We start from the raw sequence: 18,661 nt of genomic DNA on the forward strand, positions 1-18,661 counted from the left end.
AAGCCAAAATATCTTTTGAATCGCTTAATATTTCCAAACAAAGAAACGCGTAGAATACTCACAAGAGGCTTGAATGCGACTTTCCGTTCGAAAATCTTTAAAATTTTTAACTGACGGGCATTAAATCAGTTTAAAACCGTCCCCAGCTGCCAAACATAAAGAAACTAAACTTATAACAACTATGTTTCTCCCTTCCAGTGCGCTTGTGTTTAATTTCTGTTTTGAATGCTTTTGTTGTTTTTGGCAGATTTAGCTACTCAGAATCAATCCTCTCTAATCCACCCGGAAAGAAAAGTTGCGCAGTTTCAAAAGGTAAAAATAGCTTATGTTCTATCTGAAAGCACAAACATCGATCACATCTTGAAATCTTAAATCTCTTCTACTCTCTGACCACCTACTAAATGTAGTTCTGTAAAGGGAAAAATGTATTTAGTTAAGGTTTATTGCACACATCAGGTGTTGAATGGCCACCAAGGTAATGATTAATCGATCACTAGTCTAAAAATGCAAATTTGTTCGTTGATGTACTAGTTAGCATAACACTGAGCTTGCTTAAAAACCATCTGCCTATCCAAATTGCAATACCCAAGGACATAAAAAGAATCCGTTATTGAGGGGTTAGTGCAAAAGTCCTTCATTTTCAACAGCTAACATTTCATTTAACAGGTAAGATGTTTAGAACATGTTGTTAATCGCTTTACAAACACGATCATTAGAAGGTATTCCACTTTCAAAATATCATCTCCGTTCCAGTATTGTTTTTCTTCCCATCTGTTTGCAAAAAGATTATGTAAAAAGTCACGGTTTCACCGGTATGCTTGGCTTTCCAGTTTTCGGCTACATTTCGTTATATTTTATACTTTTTATCGGCCACGTTTTCTTGACTCTACATGTACTGCCTGGGACTAAGTTAAGATGGGATAGGGAGTAAAAAACAGTAAAAATTTTGAATTTTGTCTTGTTATTAGTAAAGAATAAACTATAATTCAACCATAATTTGCATTTAAAACAAAAAAGGCCTCTTAGAGTCCTCGGGGGGGTTTATTTGGTAGAGCTATATTTTACCTTAGATGATTCAAATCAATTTCAACGCAGTATGAAATAAAATGTAATTTACTTTCCGTTTATTGTACATTATTCCAATCCAACATTTTGTTGCAGTTAGAGGCTGTGGACATAATCATGCACGCTCCATAAGTTTTAAAATCTTTGCGAACTATATGCTTTAGACTTCATAGATGGCAATTGAAGCTTTATTTTATTTTCAAGTGGAAAAATCTGCGTGTTAGCGTTTCCTATTAACGGTTTGACCATCGACTTTGTCTTAAAAGAGGGAAGTAGAATCGTCAGCACCAAAGGTCGATCATGACTAATACACCACACGAGTACTACGAGTAACATACGGGTAACATACGAGTAACACACGGAACATACGGGTACATACGGGTAACATACGAGTAACATACGGATACATACGAGTAACATACGGATATACGGATACATACGAGTAACATACGGATACATACGGGTGCGTACCAGTTCCTATTTCATTTCATTTTATTTTATGCTCTCCCGCCCCCTTCCCCTCAAAAAGCTTGCGTGACGAGTCCAAAACAAAAGTAAGACACAAAACCATTGACGAGTAATATACGGAACTTTACTTGCGGAATTTCGCAGCAGACAGTGTATGTATTTCCTGATCAATCAACGGATTTCGAGTGCAATTTGGGATAAATAAGCACGAGTAAATTTTTCAAAAGCTAACAAAATTGGACTGGTCGGACAAGTTTGTGGCCAAATATGGAACAAGTTTATTTTTGCCCCCGCAGGGTTCCGACCTAGCCTCCTACGCAGACGTTCTTTGGGCTCGTCACGCGTTAATTTCTCTGACGAGCCCAAAGAACATCTGCGTAGGAGGCTAGGTTCCGACCCAGAGGCCGGAACCCGAGGAGGCACCTTAGAAGTCCCCGCGTAGATAGGTTAAATGTGTGCATTCAGTGAATGGTACCAGAAAAAAACGCGATTTTAGTCAAAGCGGCTCGCAAAGGATTGCCCAAATGCTAGCAAAAGATTGCCAAAATGCTCACAAAAGAGCAACGGAAGTCAGTGCCGCAAAGGATAAAAATAGCCGTCGCACTGTGATCACAAGAAACATCTGTTGCTTGAAGAAATGGCTGAAACGTGTACCTGAAATTGAAATGATACCGAAAATGATATGGAAAGCACAACAGGCGTATCATTCAGGGACTAAGAGTTTCTTATCTTAGTCAGCGACTCAACGTCGTGAAAACAAGTGGAAATCGTTTACATCTTACGATAAGTAATAAACAAAACGAGAAGCGAACGACGTTTAGAAAGTCTATACGTTTCGCTAACAAACTGTCAGTTTATTTGATCCAAAGAGTGGGTTGAATAAGGATCAAAAATTGTTTTTCTATTTTGTTACCCGTGGAATTGTTAGGCTTTTTGGCCTGGAAATTATTATAAGTTTATTTTGAATGTTATAAGCCAGGGAATAAGCTTGCGTGTTGTCACCACGAACAATGTGTTATGTGTTATTTCCGCTAGGTAATATATTCGACTTGAACTTGTGAATTTTTTTAGGACGCAACGGTGTCACACAACAAGAAATTCTGCAGCAAACATTGTCGTGATGTACATGGCACAATAAAAAAAGAAGCCTAATTTTGTGGTCCAAAAGATTATTGCTGCGAAACAAATTACGAAAAGGCGGGAGCAGCCTAGTAAAAACTATTACTTGTATAAAACTACCACAATACAACGCAGAAATGTTTGTTATCACTTTCGCTTTTTTTGTTAACGTGCTAGTGTAAACGTGGGTTGCCAAGGCAAATGTGGCCCCGGTAAAATTCACGAAGTGATTCTCGTTTCTATTTAATTTCGTGTTCAGCTATCTGTGCGTGTAAACAAAAGCGCTTTGGTTGCTTTCAATAAACCCGGGAATAAACTGCCCGAACTAGCTAACATAGTTATAGTTGGACTCTTCTTCCTCATATCGTTGAAGCGACTGGCGGAAATACGTCTGTGATCGCAGGCTATGCCAATACGATAAGCAAAAGCGAATTCTTTTGTTATTTTCGTTCGTGAAAGCTTAAATTTCTTGTGCCGTCAAATGTCTACACTTTCAGTGCGTTGCTAATTAAATCAGCTGAATCAGTTACATGCGGCTGACTTTTCCCAATAATATTTTATCAATACTGCATGTATCTTTAAACAAAGATTAAATTTAAACAAAGTTTTTATCAACAAAAAAGTGTTTATTTGTCTTTAGTGCTAAAAAAAATCGTGAATTGAGACGTTCTTCGCCACTTTTGTGTCGTACTAGCCTGTTCCAGGCTCTCGGTAGTTATGGGAGAGCGAATGACGCGGGTGAGCGAGGAAAAACTACCGAGAGCGTGGAACAGGCTAGTGTCGTACGTGATGTCTGTTAAAATTTAATTAATTCGTAAAACAATAAGCAAACAGCTTTTTCACTAAGAAATATTGTTTCGTTTCCAGATCGCAGAAGAATAAGAATGACAAGGAACTTCCTAATTTGCCCTTTTACGTGGCTTCCAGCAAACACAACACACGCGAAGGTATCGTGTCTTTGTTTGCGCATGCAAGTGCTGATTGGTAAGAATTTTCTTTTTGCGGGCCCAAGAGAGGCCCGCAACCCTAATCTTGACAGTGATCAGCGGATTGCGTATAACACATGCGCGCCACGCTTCTAAAAGGCTAGCTGCAAAGCGGAAGTTGAAAATTTTGTTCTTCCACCAAGAACGATCAGAATGCGAAAAATGTGTCAATCACAACAGTTTGTCGAAACACCGGAAGTTGAAAATCTGTTCTTCAAGAGCGATTATAATGCAAAATTTAAGTCAATCTCAACAGTTTGTCACATAAGATCAAGCCTTCTGTCACATGGAAGATTGGAAACTACGTTTGGCCGACGTTGTTTAGGCGTTGGTTTTGAGAAGATTTACTGTGATTGTATCACAGATAAACCACGGCAAAACGAATGATTCCTTACAACATTGACAACATAGCGAGTTCACCGACCAAACAAGATCACATCTCGATTACACCGCCCTGTGTACACCGCGTGCTCGATTAAATCGTGCATTCCTTGCGTGACGCGTTACTTGGAATAATAATTGTCTTTATCAAGCGATTTATCGACACTTCTGAGAAATTTTCACGACCTGTCGGAATAATTGCCAGCGTAATCAAAGTCTCTTCGAGATATCGACGTTTTTGCATGAAGTACGAGTCGAAGGTTTTCCTGTGATTGTTCTCGAACTTATCATTACAGTTTCTTTGTATTTAGTTTAACAATTCCTATCTCGCGGAGGAAATGCAGCCATATAATTTTGTCAAAAATGGCTCGTCCGCGCCGGGTTTTACACATATTCCTTAACATACACAAATAAACAGTGCACACCGAGACTGACATCTCTTAAAATGCAAGGACCTCAAGGCAGTCGATTACGGCAGCGAATAGCAAATGAAACAGCAAAATATAATTGCAGCGTAAACAAATCGTTACACTCAAGCTGCGTTTTGTCTAGGCCTGCGAGGGTCGGATATCAAGACCCAGGATTAAACAAAAGCTATATATACAGTGAATGCTTTCGAATTATATTTGAAGATGAAATACGAAAGAATTTTGCTGTCTTTGACTGAAATTCCACTCGAACTGCGTAGATACGATCGCATGTTGTAAAGCCGATTCATGCAACATTGCGTCATTCCCGTCAACGCGAGGTCACGTCCCTAACGACCTAGGCGATGACGAATAGAGTTGCGCCGTGCGACAATTGCCTAATTTTTAACTGCCCTAAGCTAAAAGAAGCCCCCATCTCTTGCATTTGTTTTAACTTCAATAATATCTGAAAAGAGCGAGTTTTGTATGTTTATTTTTGACGTTTGTAATTTTTAAACGATGTAAGTGCTAGTGATTTTTATTCGTGTTTTAGTTACGCAATCCATTGTTTGTGCGACGCTTTTTATAGATCGCCTTTCAGACACACGTGTGGAGAAAGAAAGCGACATGTCACGTTTTTTCACGAGATCGCAAGTGATCACCCACAGCGGAAAGTAATCCCTGAGAAATTAAAACAGTCCCTTGAGAAATTAAAAAGTCCCTTGAGAGTTTACAAATATGTGGTTCCAAATTTTGTCCACTAACCCCTATTCTACGTTTTTAGCTTGTAAACAAGCAAAAACGTCGAAAAAATGAGGTGACCTAAGTTATTGGTTCTTCAAAATTGCAAAAGGATCCGAAAATGATGTCGTTCAAACAGGAAGTTGAGAAACGTTTTCGATTAGAATGCGAAGAAAGTGTCAATAACATTTGTCAACTGATCGACGCTTCTGTCAGATGGAGGTGAAGGAAGGTGCATCTAGGCCCGCACCATCCTCGTCCCTCTTTCTAACCTGTGGTTACCACTAGTAGAATGTTTACTTAAGAGGCTTTCTATCTTAAAAACACCCACTCAAATTCGCGTCAAAAAATAATTTTGCCGGAAACTCTGGCAACTGAAAGACTTTACCGAGGCTAAAACTAAAACAGATTTGGTTTGATTCAAAATGATTTTCTGGCCGCGTTAGAAATGTTTATAAACAAATTGATATAAAAATTGTCGGTGTTCGATGCGCACAAAATATTTGACAGCGGCTAGAAAAATGCCTATTTTTCATTTTTCAGACGTTGCGGTGGATCTCGAAGGGGCAAAATATTTGATGGCTCCTAACGCGGCCGGAAAATCATTTTGAATCAAACCAAATCTGTTTTAGTTCTAGCCTCGGTAAAGTCTTTCAGTTGCCAGAGTTTTAGGCAAATTTTTTTTGACGCGAATTTGAGTGGGTGTTTTTAAGAAAGACACGGAAAGAGCTCGCTTTATATTTTTCGCCAATACATCGCTTTATTCGAACTTAAAAGCATTGTAGTCGTCAAAAATTTCAATATTTTTTGGTGTTGCTGAGGATTATCTTTCCGATATTTGAAGAACATGGAAAACGAGTTTGTTTGCCTTCAGTACAACGTGTTGACATGACGGGTTACGAGCGTTCTTCTGCGTTAATGCTGCGACCATGCTGTGTTAATAGTTCAGATCGAATCCAAAACAATACCGTTTCGTTTCAGAGGAAACCAACCAAAAACAGCAACGCAACGTTTCTCTCGAGCCTTATTTCAAAAGTAATTTTTTATAATGCGCAGTTCTTTATCTTAGAATAATGATTGGAAACATGCATCAAAGGAAAGAAATTCTGCGGAATAGTTTCAATAATTACATCCAATATTACTTAAGGACGTTCGCGCGAAAAATTTCTAGTCGATAGATTTTTTTAAAATTTTTACAGCAGCCAGACAATGGGTTACATGTGTTAGAAATGCTAAAAAATGTGGGGGTCACCGAATTCATTTCATAGAAAAAGCGTGTGAAAAACTACCCTGATTTTGAAAAATTGGCGCACGTAATTCAACATGGTTTACAGGGTTTACAGGTAAAAATATCGAAGATGAGAAACGAGAGGCAAATGATCTTAGTCATATTTTGTAGACGTGGGTCTGTTGCATAAAAAAATTCTAGTGTTGGCAACCTTTTGTAAGACTTAACCCTGAAAGCGGTATTTGAAACCGTCGTACAGCAAAACGAAAAGCTCAAAAAGAGGCATTCCAACGTACGTGGGACGAAAAAAAATCGAACTTTTAATCGATAGATTTTTTTCATTTTTTCGCAGAACGTGGATAATCGTCAATAAAAGGGATACGTTGAAAAAAATGTAGGGGTCACCGAGCATCTAAGAGAGTTAATTGAAAGCAAAGTTCACGCAACGACTACCAGCCCTATATGTGCTTAGAAAAATTCTTCAGCGCGCGCGCTCGATGCATGGCGTGGCGTGACGTTGCGACATGAATTACGTGCGCAGTAAGGATGCGCATAAACAATTAGCGCGAACGTCCTTAAACTTTCAAAATGCTTTCCGAGAAACAATTCGTTTTCCATCGGAGGAGGTTGCCCCTTGCCCACAGGTCCCCATGTATAAATAAAGCGGACAATCAATTCCAAGAATCTTTTGTCGATCTTATTTTTTTTCTCGCTCCTATCGCGCGAGGGACAATAAGAGAGAGGCTTATCAGGTTCTGCACCGTAGTACTCCACCTTGAATGAATTAATTGAAATGTTGTTCATTTTTGCGGTCCTTAACTGTTCTCAGTTTTAAATTACTTATCCTGGGCCGGGTTGTTCGAAAGCGTTACGTCCTTTTTTTTTTTTTTTTTTTTTGCTAGGGGAAAAAAAAAAAAAAAAAAAAAAAAATATTTTATATAATGCGGCCTGAACTATATCAGTGACGAGAACTTTTTGGCGGATAACGTCTTCCGCTGTTGCCCTTATCATAAAAAAAATACTTTAACGGAACTCTTCCGACCAATCCAGGCTACGGTTTATCAATTATCATATACACCATAAACAATCCTTAGCATCCCCATTTGTTGCTACTTTTCCAGCAACAAATCTACTTGTTATTATTGTCACGCGCAATGGGAGCCGTCTCAAATGTCACGGTGAATTGTTGTTTGGTCGTCTGAGACGCCGCAAATTGCGTTCGGGCAACAAGTTTTTAGGAAAATTACAGGCCCGGTTGCCCGAGAAAAAAAATTGAAGTATAGGACATTAATTTTATAAATTTGAGAAACGAAAAAAATCCTCCAAGTAGCCTTCTTCTGATGAATGAATTCCACGACACCAAATAGTTTTCCGAACTGAACTAGTAATAGTTCTCATTAAGCTGCCCCCGCCTATGTTTTATCTTTTTTTACAGCAATTATCCAAGTGTAGTTGCTGTAGTTTATTTGATGCCTTTATTTTATTGGAGTCGATGTATTGCTGGTTTTCACTGTCACGCAATCAAAAAATAAATTCAAAACCATTCAACTTATTCAACTACAGAAGCTATGAATTTCAAATATTATAGATGATAAATAGATAAACAATTTCTCCAAGTTTCGGGTCTATGCGGTGTACCGTTCGCGAGTTATTTTCCGAACCTTTCCACGCAAATTTATAAAGCTTAGTATGGAGACGCCATAACTGTGTCCTTCCGAGGGACACAGTTATGAGTCAGTTATGGCCGCCGTGATGTCAGAGAAACCATCTGGAACTCAATTCTGTTTACAACAGCGGCTATCCTTGGCTTAAGAGCTAGTACACTTTTACATAAACACCACTTTGTATAGTTGGGTGGGTGGGGGGGGGGGGGGGGGGGGATTATATCTGAAATGTTCAATCTGCACAAAATGGAAAGGAAAGGCCTTTTTTCAAACAAAACAGCTTTGTCACGGCACTCAGCTTGATGTCACATACGACGGAGAACTCAAATATTCAAAATGCTCTGTTTTAAAAACGAATGACACTATCGATCTGGAAATTTGCAAAAATATATATTTTGTAGTTTATCTTTCGCCTAATGACAACGAAAATTTAGCAGGCCTAGTGAATTTTGATTTCAGAAATTTATGACGTAACATGAAAACCAAGAATTAGGCTTTCCTCTCTTGCTGTGCCTTGTACGTCACTACATTGTTGCGTGACACCTTTCTATGTGTAAAAAAATACAAGTTGAAATAGAAGTACGTTAATCCTGTGGAACTAGGCGTTTATGCGAACAGAATTCTACGCTTATTAAGCTTGTTACTAGAAGGAACTAGCCTTTCTAGGCGTTTTAAGAAGGAAGAAAAGAACTATGTCTAATGCGACACGCAGGTACGCATTGAAATATATTCAACAACAAAGTGTCATACAAAGATCATATTTCCGATAGTTACCGTATTTACTCGAATAAGCGCCGCCCCCGAATAACCGCCGCCCTCGAATAAGCGCCGCATTTGGGACAAAAAAGTTAATAAGCGCCGCAGCCCCGATGCGGCGCTTATCTGAAGAATTTCGTTTAACTTAAAACGGCACTACAAAGCAACTCTAAAACAAGCTTGAACATTTCTTTGCATCAAAAGCGATGTTTTGCAGTTATGAGGGATTGTTTTATCGCTCTCCCATTAGTTTTTCTATTCAACACTCTTACAATACGTAGTTCTGTAAATTAAATGTTGTGAAGGCCGCAAACTTTGCCAGGACAGCTAGCGCCACTTCTGTCTCAGCAAGAGACAAATACTGACAATCAAAAGACGCTCTTTTTAATAACTGTAAAATATAAGATTCTTTGTGGCGTCCAAATTTTAAATAAGCGCCGCCCTCAAATAAGCGCCGCCCTCGAATAAGCGCCGCACTTGAGGCGCGAAAAATTTAACAAGCGCCGCGGCGCTTATTCAAGTAAATACGGTATGCATTAAATCAACGTTGTCTAAATTCATTGTAAAATTGCAATGTCACGGTTTTTACGGCCGAGGGATGATTAGAGTCGAACTGTTGCGATGTTTGGGCTCGCTCTTGGCATATCAGAGCACACTCACGGAGTGAAACACACTCAACTGCTGTACAATTAACTTTATCTAGTTCATTGCTTGAATCAACGTTCTTATATCATACATGGTAGCTAATTATAACGAATACGTGATAAAGATTACAGAGGATACATGGAGTTTCCTTTGGGAAAGCGCGATTACTTTCGTAAATCCTGCGACACGTACTGATATATTTTCATAGTTAATGTAACAACAAAGGGTCATACAAAGATCATAGTCCGTGAGCTTGGAAATATATAGCACCATAAGGAGAGCAGTAACAAATATATAGCCTTCAGAAACAAATATATAGCCTTTAGCCTTAAGTTGTGCTTCGAGTTTTGCCCATTGCCAGACACAGTCATGTGCACTCCCCTCCTACCAGCTCCACAAGATTAAATTAATTAAATTAATTTTTTAATTAAAATGTTACAAGCGGATAAGAACCGACGTTTTGGTGCATCTTGCGCCATTATCAAGGGTACATAATTAGTGATAAAAAGCGGTTATGAAAAGCCTAAGTTGAAAGCGAATTTACATAATGAGTGCCAAGCTAATTACATGAATACTTTAGCACTGTACATTCAGTGTTGGTTGAAGATCTTGAATACACAACATTTCATTAACAAGGCAGTCGTGCATTTCTTAATTACATTGAAGTGTGCTATAAAATTGTTCGGAACAGCAGTGTTATGTCCTTTCGAATAATACTTGTATATGGATGACGCCTTTTGACGGTGTCCCTCAACGCGCTTGTTAAGGTGGCCCTTTGTGTAACCGACACATCCTGCATCGCACAGGTCACACTTAAACAAATAAACAACACATTGCTGGGTTACGATGTTAGGCTTGGGCTCATGCAAGCTTGCGGCTGACCGAGTGAAACGGTCGTTTCCATTTTGCATTCCTTTCCCCAGTTCCCTGCATCTGTGAAAAGCGACTGAACTAAAGTAAGACAACTGATCAGTTTGTCAAAATGGAACGCTTAAATTTCGGTCTGATCAGTCCGACCGGTCAAAGTGGACCACCTCCAGAGGTGGTCCAATATTCCGGTCCCTCCGAACCGAAACGGACCTTTCCATTTGACTAACGACCGAAGTTTCCGAAATATCTGGCTTAATGGAAAGTATTAAAACTCTACAACTTGGCTAAAAAAGATCCTTATTTAAGGACTTGAATAAAGTTTTCAGGCGATATAAAATATCCCACGCGCTCTAATCACGTGCCGATGACGTCACAGCAAAAACGTTATTACAAATCGTATCTTTATAAAAATATCTTTTAACATGCAAATTTTTGTTTTCCTACGTTCAAAGTAAGCCAAGATACGCACTAGGACCCAGACTCCCACGTATTTTTTCAGACGCCAGATGTAACCTGGCAATTTTAAAATACCCCAAATCAATATCATTTAAATGAAATTGACTGCTTTTGAACTGACGTAGTATTTTTCTCACCGTGGGCAAAAAACACTTTTGAGCATAGTCACGTGACTAATAACGTCACCATCCTAAGTTTTGTACGAGAGGCATTTTATGCTTAGGGTTCCTTCTTTTTGGCATAGTATCCTTCTTAGCTTCAAATTAACAAAGTTATTTGACAATCAAACTTTTTCAGTTGCAAAGGATAATGGGAAGATTCTTATTATAATTATATATTGTTTTTATTATTGTTATTATTATTACTATTATAAGTATTAGTATTTAATTCGCCGGTTGATTGTGAATGCATATTCTTTTTCTAGTGGAAGGCGCAGTTCACATGCTAACAGATGGCTTGGAAACACAACATTACCTTCCATGCAACAAAATTAAAATATGACGCTGTAAATTTTGAGGAGTCTCTGGACCCGTATTCCGCATTCCGTAAAGCGTCTGAAGACTCTACAGTTCCAGATCAACCTCTCTGGGGTTTGCTGCTATGGCAAGTTGTTGGTATCTTTCTCCTTGGCCTCGTGTTAGTTTGTAAGTAGCCTTTGTTTTTGTGCATGCAAGCTGTCTCTCGAAAGTTCTATTTTAATCAGTTTATTTATTGTCCATTATGTTAAAATTTATTATTATTATTATTATTATTAATAAATAAATTACATATTAGAAATGATTTTAAGATTTTAATTCTCGCTTTACAAAGACATTGTACCTTTTTATAAAGCTTTTTTTTAATTCTTAATCCTTTTTATCGGTGCTTGTATTTTTAATGATTGCTTGAAATAAAGTTATTGTTATATTTATTATCATTATCATTATTATTATTATGATTTTTTTTTTATTATTATTATTATTATTATTATTATTATATTTACTTCTTTATATATCATACCAGTTGTTTTTGAGTTTTTGAATTTGTTTTTTTTACTGATTAAATGAAATAAAGTTGATTATTATTATAAAAAATAAATTAATATTATTATTACTATTATTATTAAAAATTATACGCCCAACAAAAGATATATGGCTCGGGAAGAGGTTTACCCTTTGCCAGGGTCAACTCTCCTCCGCACAATAAAAACAGGTCCAAAGATTCTACAACAGTAAAATGTATTAAAATAATAAAAAACGTGTTCTTTTTAAAAGGCGTTGATCCTTTTTGATCCAACATTAAAGCGTGAAATATAAGCACCCTTTTTGCCGATCAGTTTACTCGTGTTTGCTTGCGAAGCTTTGTAGCGTAAAAAGAAGATTTTGTCCGAGAATAAGATACATTCTGACAACCATTTTAAATAAGGGAAGATCTTTAAATTCTAGCACGTTTTTTTTTCTGCTTTTAAAAGCTAGTAACTCTCAGTGAAACTTGAAATTAAAAAATCCGAGTCATCTATGACACAAAAGACATGTTGATCACTGAATGGTAAACTCAAGTTTCTTTGTGTTCCTCAGAAACTTAAGGTAACTTTAAGGGCTACAGCATGCGGCAAAGCGCGATTCATTCAATAATAAATGCCCTCTTAGAGGACACGTGGTTACTGGTAGTCATAATAACAACCACAACCTGTGGAAAAAGGGTTGTAGTTTAAGTTTTATTGGAGAGACCCCTTCAAAATACATGTACAACGTTTGGTTGAACTTTTTGTTTGATACTGAAGGTAATGTATGATCCACTGAACTCAAAAAAATTAATTATGAAAAAAAGAATCAAATTTTAAGCGTGACATAACTATTTGGGGCCCACAGTTTCAGCTAAAACTGTGGGCCCCAAATAGTTATGTCACGCTTAAAATATATCACACCTTTTTAATTTTTCCTGCCTGTTTCCTAGACGCATTACCTAGCGGTTTGTAAACGCAAATCCGTGGGTGTTTTTTACTTTATACATTAACGTCGGTGACGTCGTACTTTCCCGCGCATTCATGACTAGATGATACATGTCTTAACGGAATAATGATGTCGCGACTTTAGGGGACAAGTAACATGCAAACTACGGTGATAAACATTACGAACAAATGCATTGTTGAAAAAATTATACAGCTTTACTTGACGTTTTGCATGCTTCAACATACATCTTTAGAAGTGACCGTTGAAATGGAAGTAATAACTAAATTTTAAATTCGAAGAACAATAAGACTGACAGATAAAGAAAACCAGATGATGAAAAAAATAAAACAAAATAAATTAATAATTTGCATATAACGAAATTCAACCATTAAAGATAAAGTTTTTCAATGCCCACATTATCATTTAGGGCAGGCTTTAAATCTCTTCTTTATCTTGCAATGGATATCTTTTGACTCGTCCTCTTGCTAATGGTCCCATTTAAGTTATGACCAGTTGAAGTGACGGATATAGCAGATGCTTGACACTTACCACGTAAGCAGATGGGATAAAGGAAGGAGGGTGCCATTATGGTTGCTGGAACATCCACTGGGCTTGAGCTGGAGTGGCTGGTGTTGTCGCTGGTTCTTAACTCGAAGGTGGTACTGTTGGTAATTTCCCCGTAAGAAGATTGGTGGAAAGTTGTGTCTGCTCTCTGGGCTGGACCCACGTTGTTGTTTCAGGTTTGGAATTGAGCTCGTGTTTGTCAAAAACCTGTTTTGTAGTTGTATATACTGCCTTGTTTTTTTTTTTTTTCATCTACTCCAAGATCTCTACCAGAGAGAATGCCGTCCATATTATTCTGCAAGCGTTGCATCTTTGGTATTACCGGGGGTGCCATCAGGTGTTGCTGCTTGAGATATTGCAGTAACTCCATAGAAACGTTGTCTTCCACTTCACCTTTGTGGAATCGTTCTTCACTGGGCAAAACATTTGTTCGCAATCTGTAACTCTCCTGAGTCGTTGGCTTAAGGTCAACAAATAGATAACCAAACGGTCTCCGCACCGCTTCTTCGTACATGTATTGTTTTATAAACCAAGCAGTTTGTCGAGGATACATTTGTTTTGCTTGCGTTAGAACCTGTAGTTTATCGCGAGGAGTCTTGAAAAGTAGCAAGTAATGACTTTTTAGGCAGATGCTTTGGTTGCTTTTGCCTTGATGGAATAGGTTTTTTCTGATGTAAATGAACTCAAGTTCCGATGATGCGAGCCCTTTTTAAACAGGTTCACGAACCGATTATCACTTCCAGCTTCAATCATTTATTCATCAATGACAAACAAAATTCGTATATTATCATCAAAGAAGATCTTGTTCAAGAGTAGAAGGGATACCCTTGATGAATTCAATTCCTGGTATCGTCACCAATAACCCGCTGTAAGCAGGTTGCCACTGAGAATAACACCAAACAATCCTCTCTGAAGGAAGGTGGATTGCCTTTTGAGCTACTGCAACAAAGACTCCACTTCGGTGAATAGTTGTTAACTATCATGGCGAATATCAAGGCAACTCTCAGAAGCGTGTTAATCCTATCCAAATGCGACCTTCATTGCGATTTAAAAAGTGAGCATGTTGACATCGAAGGCATGTACATCCGTGGAAAAACAATCATTCAAGATTCGCCTTTCCTGTTGGTAAACCTATACGCACCCACAAATTAGCCGAAGGCGATTTCAATACCCACCTTAATCCTACGCTGGCTAACCTCGGGGGAAGAATTGAGACGAAACCTTCAGTGCGAAGGATTAAAGAACTGATGATTGCTTATGATCTAATTGATATTTGGCCATACATCACCCCGATAAAAAGAACTTTACTTGGACTCACTTGGACTTAGAAAATCCGTTTATCAGACGCCGGCGAGACTACTGACTCATAAGTAGTAAAACTCCAGATGATATATCTAAAACTGAGATTATTCTAGCAATTTAGTCAGAACACTCGGCGCTTACCCTGCTTTTCAGCAGTTAAGACAAACAACCATATGGTCCGTCGTACTGGAGATTTAATTCCAGTTTATTAAGCCTGGTTTTCACTAGCGATGCAAGGACAAGCGCTAGCATAACAGTTCTTATTTCACCGTAAAAAACGGCTTCGATGCAAGCATAAGCACAAGCACAAAAAATTAAATTTTTTCCTTTTCTTATGCTTGCGCTTTTGCTTGCGTTTGTGTGAAAACGAAACATCGCATAAGCACAAGAACATTGTTTACGTCTGGCCGTGTCTAGCCAATTAAAGCAATCGTTCCAGCATTTGACAAAAGTCGCAGAGGCCGCGGTTGATTTTGATAAACGTTTTCCGAAGTTGTTCGTAGGAGTTAAGACAGAAAACAAAAAGGCACAAGCGTGGACTCGAGGAGCGAAAGAAATGGAGATAGATGCTTCCTTTTAAAATATCTATAACCCCAAAAGTTTCGTTTTCCTCCTTTTTTCGACTTTTTTTGCTTGTTTACAAGCAAAAAAAGTAGAATAGCGTTTACCCGGAAGGGATTGCATTCTTGTTAACTCTCAAGGGACTGTTTTAATTTCTCAAGGGAATACTTTCCGCTGTGGGTGATCAAAGCGCGTGACTTGTAAAGTGTCACTCTATAGCTGTGCTTCAGCACTTCCGTTCTTGTAGAAAAAACGTGACTTGCCAAATTTACAAACATTATATAAGAATAAAAAACGTGAGTAGCCCAAATCTTACGTCACATAACCAATTAAGAATGTAAGGGGTTCAGCGCTCGAAGGCTGCGAAGTTTAAAACGATTAAGAACGCAATTTTTACTAGTACAAGTCTTTAGGGGCTAATATTAATTTAACCTAAAATCACATAGCGAAAACAAAGACCGCTTGGACATGTCCAAGCTATTTAAAACTACCACTACGTCAGACCCATGTCACGCGATCTCTCGCTTGTAGCTATAAATAATCATTCACCTAGTTTCAGTTTGAAAACTCTGCGCTCTTTTGTGTGAAATATTTATTGTTGTGTTACTCAAGCGTTTGGCTCGGAGCGAGTACAAGTCGTACAATTACCCGGAACGTGTTAAATATTGCAAAACAACGACTTATTTTCTGGATATCCCAATTTTTGTTTTGAGTTTACGGTATTTGAGAATCGAAACGTTTCGAAACGTAAGTTGCAAGCTCAGCAAGAATGTGTCAAAGCACGGGATACACGTCATCGCGCCAGGGGATTACCAAAAGCTTGTCGGAAGACGCTAAACGGAGAAACACAATGGGATAGCCTTTATAGTCTACTCTTTTTTTGGCTTGATTTGGCTTTCTTTTAAATGAACTGGTTTGGGTTATTTTATTGAACATTCGGAACAAAATAAATATTTGCATGCTAAGCAGGCATTTTTCCGACTAGGCATGTGGTTTTAAGGTCGCGGGGGACACCTTAGGCTCATCATTATGCATTTATTTAAAGCGTATGCACGAAGTACAACGACTCACATCGACAACTTTACGAGATATTTATGACTGGAGAAAAATATGGGCGCGTGCGCGTGATTTGTAAAAAATCCCTGTTTCTTTGATATTTTAACCAATTTAAAACAACACTTAGCGATATACGTTCATATAGATTGTAGGCGTCTTTGAGCTTATTTTTATTTAAATTTGACTATTTCTGCAACTAGTGTACTCAGAGTAATCACAAAAATATTCGGCATAAACAATCGTGTCCCAGTTTTTGAAAACGCATTGTTCTCACCATAAAAGCGTGGAATATAACTAGTTGTACCTATCGGTAAGTGCCAACGAGCGAAATACTCATGTTTGTTTATAAGAACAGATATTGAATGGTTTTTGATAGAACTATATTTGAAATGACCACTGATATGGTAAATTGTATTTTAGGTAATATGCGAAAAAGTGCTATTTCTTGATGTTCATAAATGACACAGGCTTGATAGCCTGCGTAGCAGGCGCTGTAGTTTCAAGCGCGCGTATTCTCGCGATCGCGCACTCTTTTAAACACACTAAAAAACGTATGTCTGCTACGCAGGCTACGGGTTTGACAGATTGATAACTCTTGACTCTTGACAAATCTTTATATTCTTTTCAACGTTAAAATGTCACAGCATTCAGCATTCAGCATTCAGCATTCTCATAAGTCAAGAAAACTCTATTTGAAGTCAACAGTCCGCTTTTGATTTTCATGTCTCTCTTCGATCGTAAATCAAAGGACTCCAAAGTCAAAATTTATTTCATCGCTTTGAAGACCTTGATGTTTACTTTTTCGGCGGTCGAATATTCTGTAGGGTATTTTCTTTCGATTTATAATTCCCTAAAGGTGTATTTATCGGTAAAGGGATGTAATGAATGGCAACATTGAAAATTTTAACAGCGAGCCGCGTGGACGATATTTTGGTCATTTGCTCTCTAGCAAGGAGTGAGAGACTGGGAACCAGTTGGGAAGAACAATACAACCCAAATATGGGGTTTACTTACACCCAAATATGGTCAAAAAAAGTCCCTTACGCAGAACTTAAGATTTTCTCTGCCTATACACTCATACGCACACGGCTCTATGATTCTGCCGCCTCGACAGCCTCACCTCTTGGCTCGGCTGTCTCGTTGGCAATTACCATAATTACATCTCTCCTTGGCAAAATGATCGTATTTAGGTCGGGACACCTTCGGAAATCTCAAAGTTTGGACTTTTCCGACAATTTTGTGGCAGAGAATACAGCGCGGATACAGAACTTCATGACTTGCCACTGCAGATAGGTAAACTATGAATACTGTAGTGTGTCATAACAGAAGCGGAATTTTAAAAGAGCGCTTTTAGAAAGAGGTAGAAGACATTAAATTCAAATTGCGCACTTACCGCCACTGCAACTTTAATTAAAAATCCCTCTTTTGACACTCTAGAGGTTTGATGATTATTTTTGTCAAAATCGCAGTGTGCTGTCTTCTACTCGTTCCGCAAACTCTGCCACAAAATCATTTTTTCCCAATTTGGCACTAATGAGGCTATAACATCGTCGTAAAATGCAATCTACCAAATAAAAGATGACATTCATAATCTTTCATCATTTCGTTATTCTCTGTAAATTTTGAGCTTAATCGCACCCATAACAGCCGAGAAATAAGCGTTTTAAAAGATGCTGGTCAAGCAAAATTTCCCTTCATGAATTCATTCATGCTGTTGGTATTCCCCGCGACCTTAATAAGCAAAAGATGACGTGGTAAAGGAAATCATGACATTACCCGCACGAACACACTAAAACGTTGCTAATAGTTAACCAAAGGAACTCATTTCATGACAATTGATTATTTCTGCTGAGTTGCACAATTTAGAATTGCAACATCATCTAGCAAAGCGCACTATTACTAAAAATAGATTTCACCACAGTGAGTCGTGAGTCGGACAACAATTTTAGTTTTGGCAAAGGCTTAGTATGGAGGGGACGCATTCTTGACAAGAAAAAAAGGGCGAGAAAGGCACAATTTGAGGCCGAGATTCTCGAAAGGCTCGAAAAATGATAGATTTCAAACATTTTTGCTTTAGTAACTGTAAGTGAAAAACAGATTGAAGGTATCCACAAAATGGCCCAAAATTGAATTTATTAGTCGAAGATCCGGTAATGACACCTTGATTTCCACTGCAAAATTATTCAGGCTGCCGAGAAATTTAAGCGGCGGATAGCGAATTACTATCGAATTATATAATTGCGAAGGATAGCACTTGTATGTTTGCTTCATTTAGGCACCGGAAAGATCGTCGGTTGCAAGAAGTTCAGAATTCTTCCCGAATTTGACGGCACTGATCGCCGGCCATCCGATCTGTTTCGACACATGATAGATAGAGGGCGAAATTATTATGCTAAGAACAGTGTAAACGCTTTGCATTTCTCATAAAAATAAATGTTTTCTTTCAGCAAATCCCGGCAGC

General features: G+C 38.2%; 1 protein-coding gene across 4 annotated transcripts in view; it reads left to right on the forward strand.

Annotated features, from left to right (window-relative positions):
* The first annotated feature begins 214 nt into the window (after positions 1 to 214).
* The window catches only part of LOC144658877 (uncharacterized), a 35,171-nt gene continuing 16,724 nt past the window's right edge, over positions 215 to 18,661 (forward strand). The window contains exons 1-3 of one of the 4 annotated variants that reach the window (XM_078519366.1): positions 596 to 666; positions 3,520 to 3,599; positions 11,211 to 11,430. In XM_078519366.1, coding sequence (XP_078375492.1) covers positions 11,238 to 11,430 — 193 coding nt within the window. In that variant the 5' untranslated portion in view covers positions 596 to 666; positions 3,520 to 3,599; positions 11,211 to 11,237. Of the gene's footprint in view, positions 313 to 589; positions 667 to 1,377; positions 1,529 to 3,519; positions 3,600 to 11,210; positions 11,431 to 18,661 lie in introns of those variants that run through there. The other 3 variants (XM_078519383.1, XM_078519375.1, XM_078519392.1) reach the window with 3 other exon arrangements.

This window comes from Oculina patagonica, chromosome 1 (assembly GCF_052425735.1).
Source record: "Oculina patagonica isolate OP01 chromosome 1, crgOcupat, whole genome shotgun sequence".
In the NCBI taxonomy this organism is placed as follows: Eukaryota; Metazoa; Cnidaria; class Anthozoa; order Scleractinia; family Oculinidae; genus Oculina; species Oculina patagonica.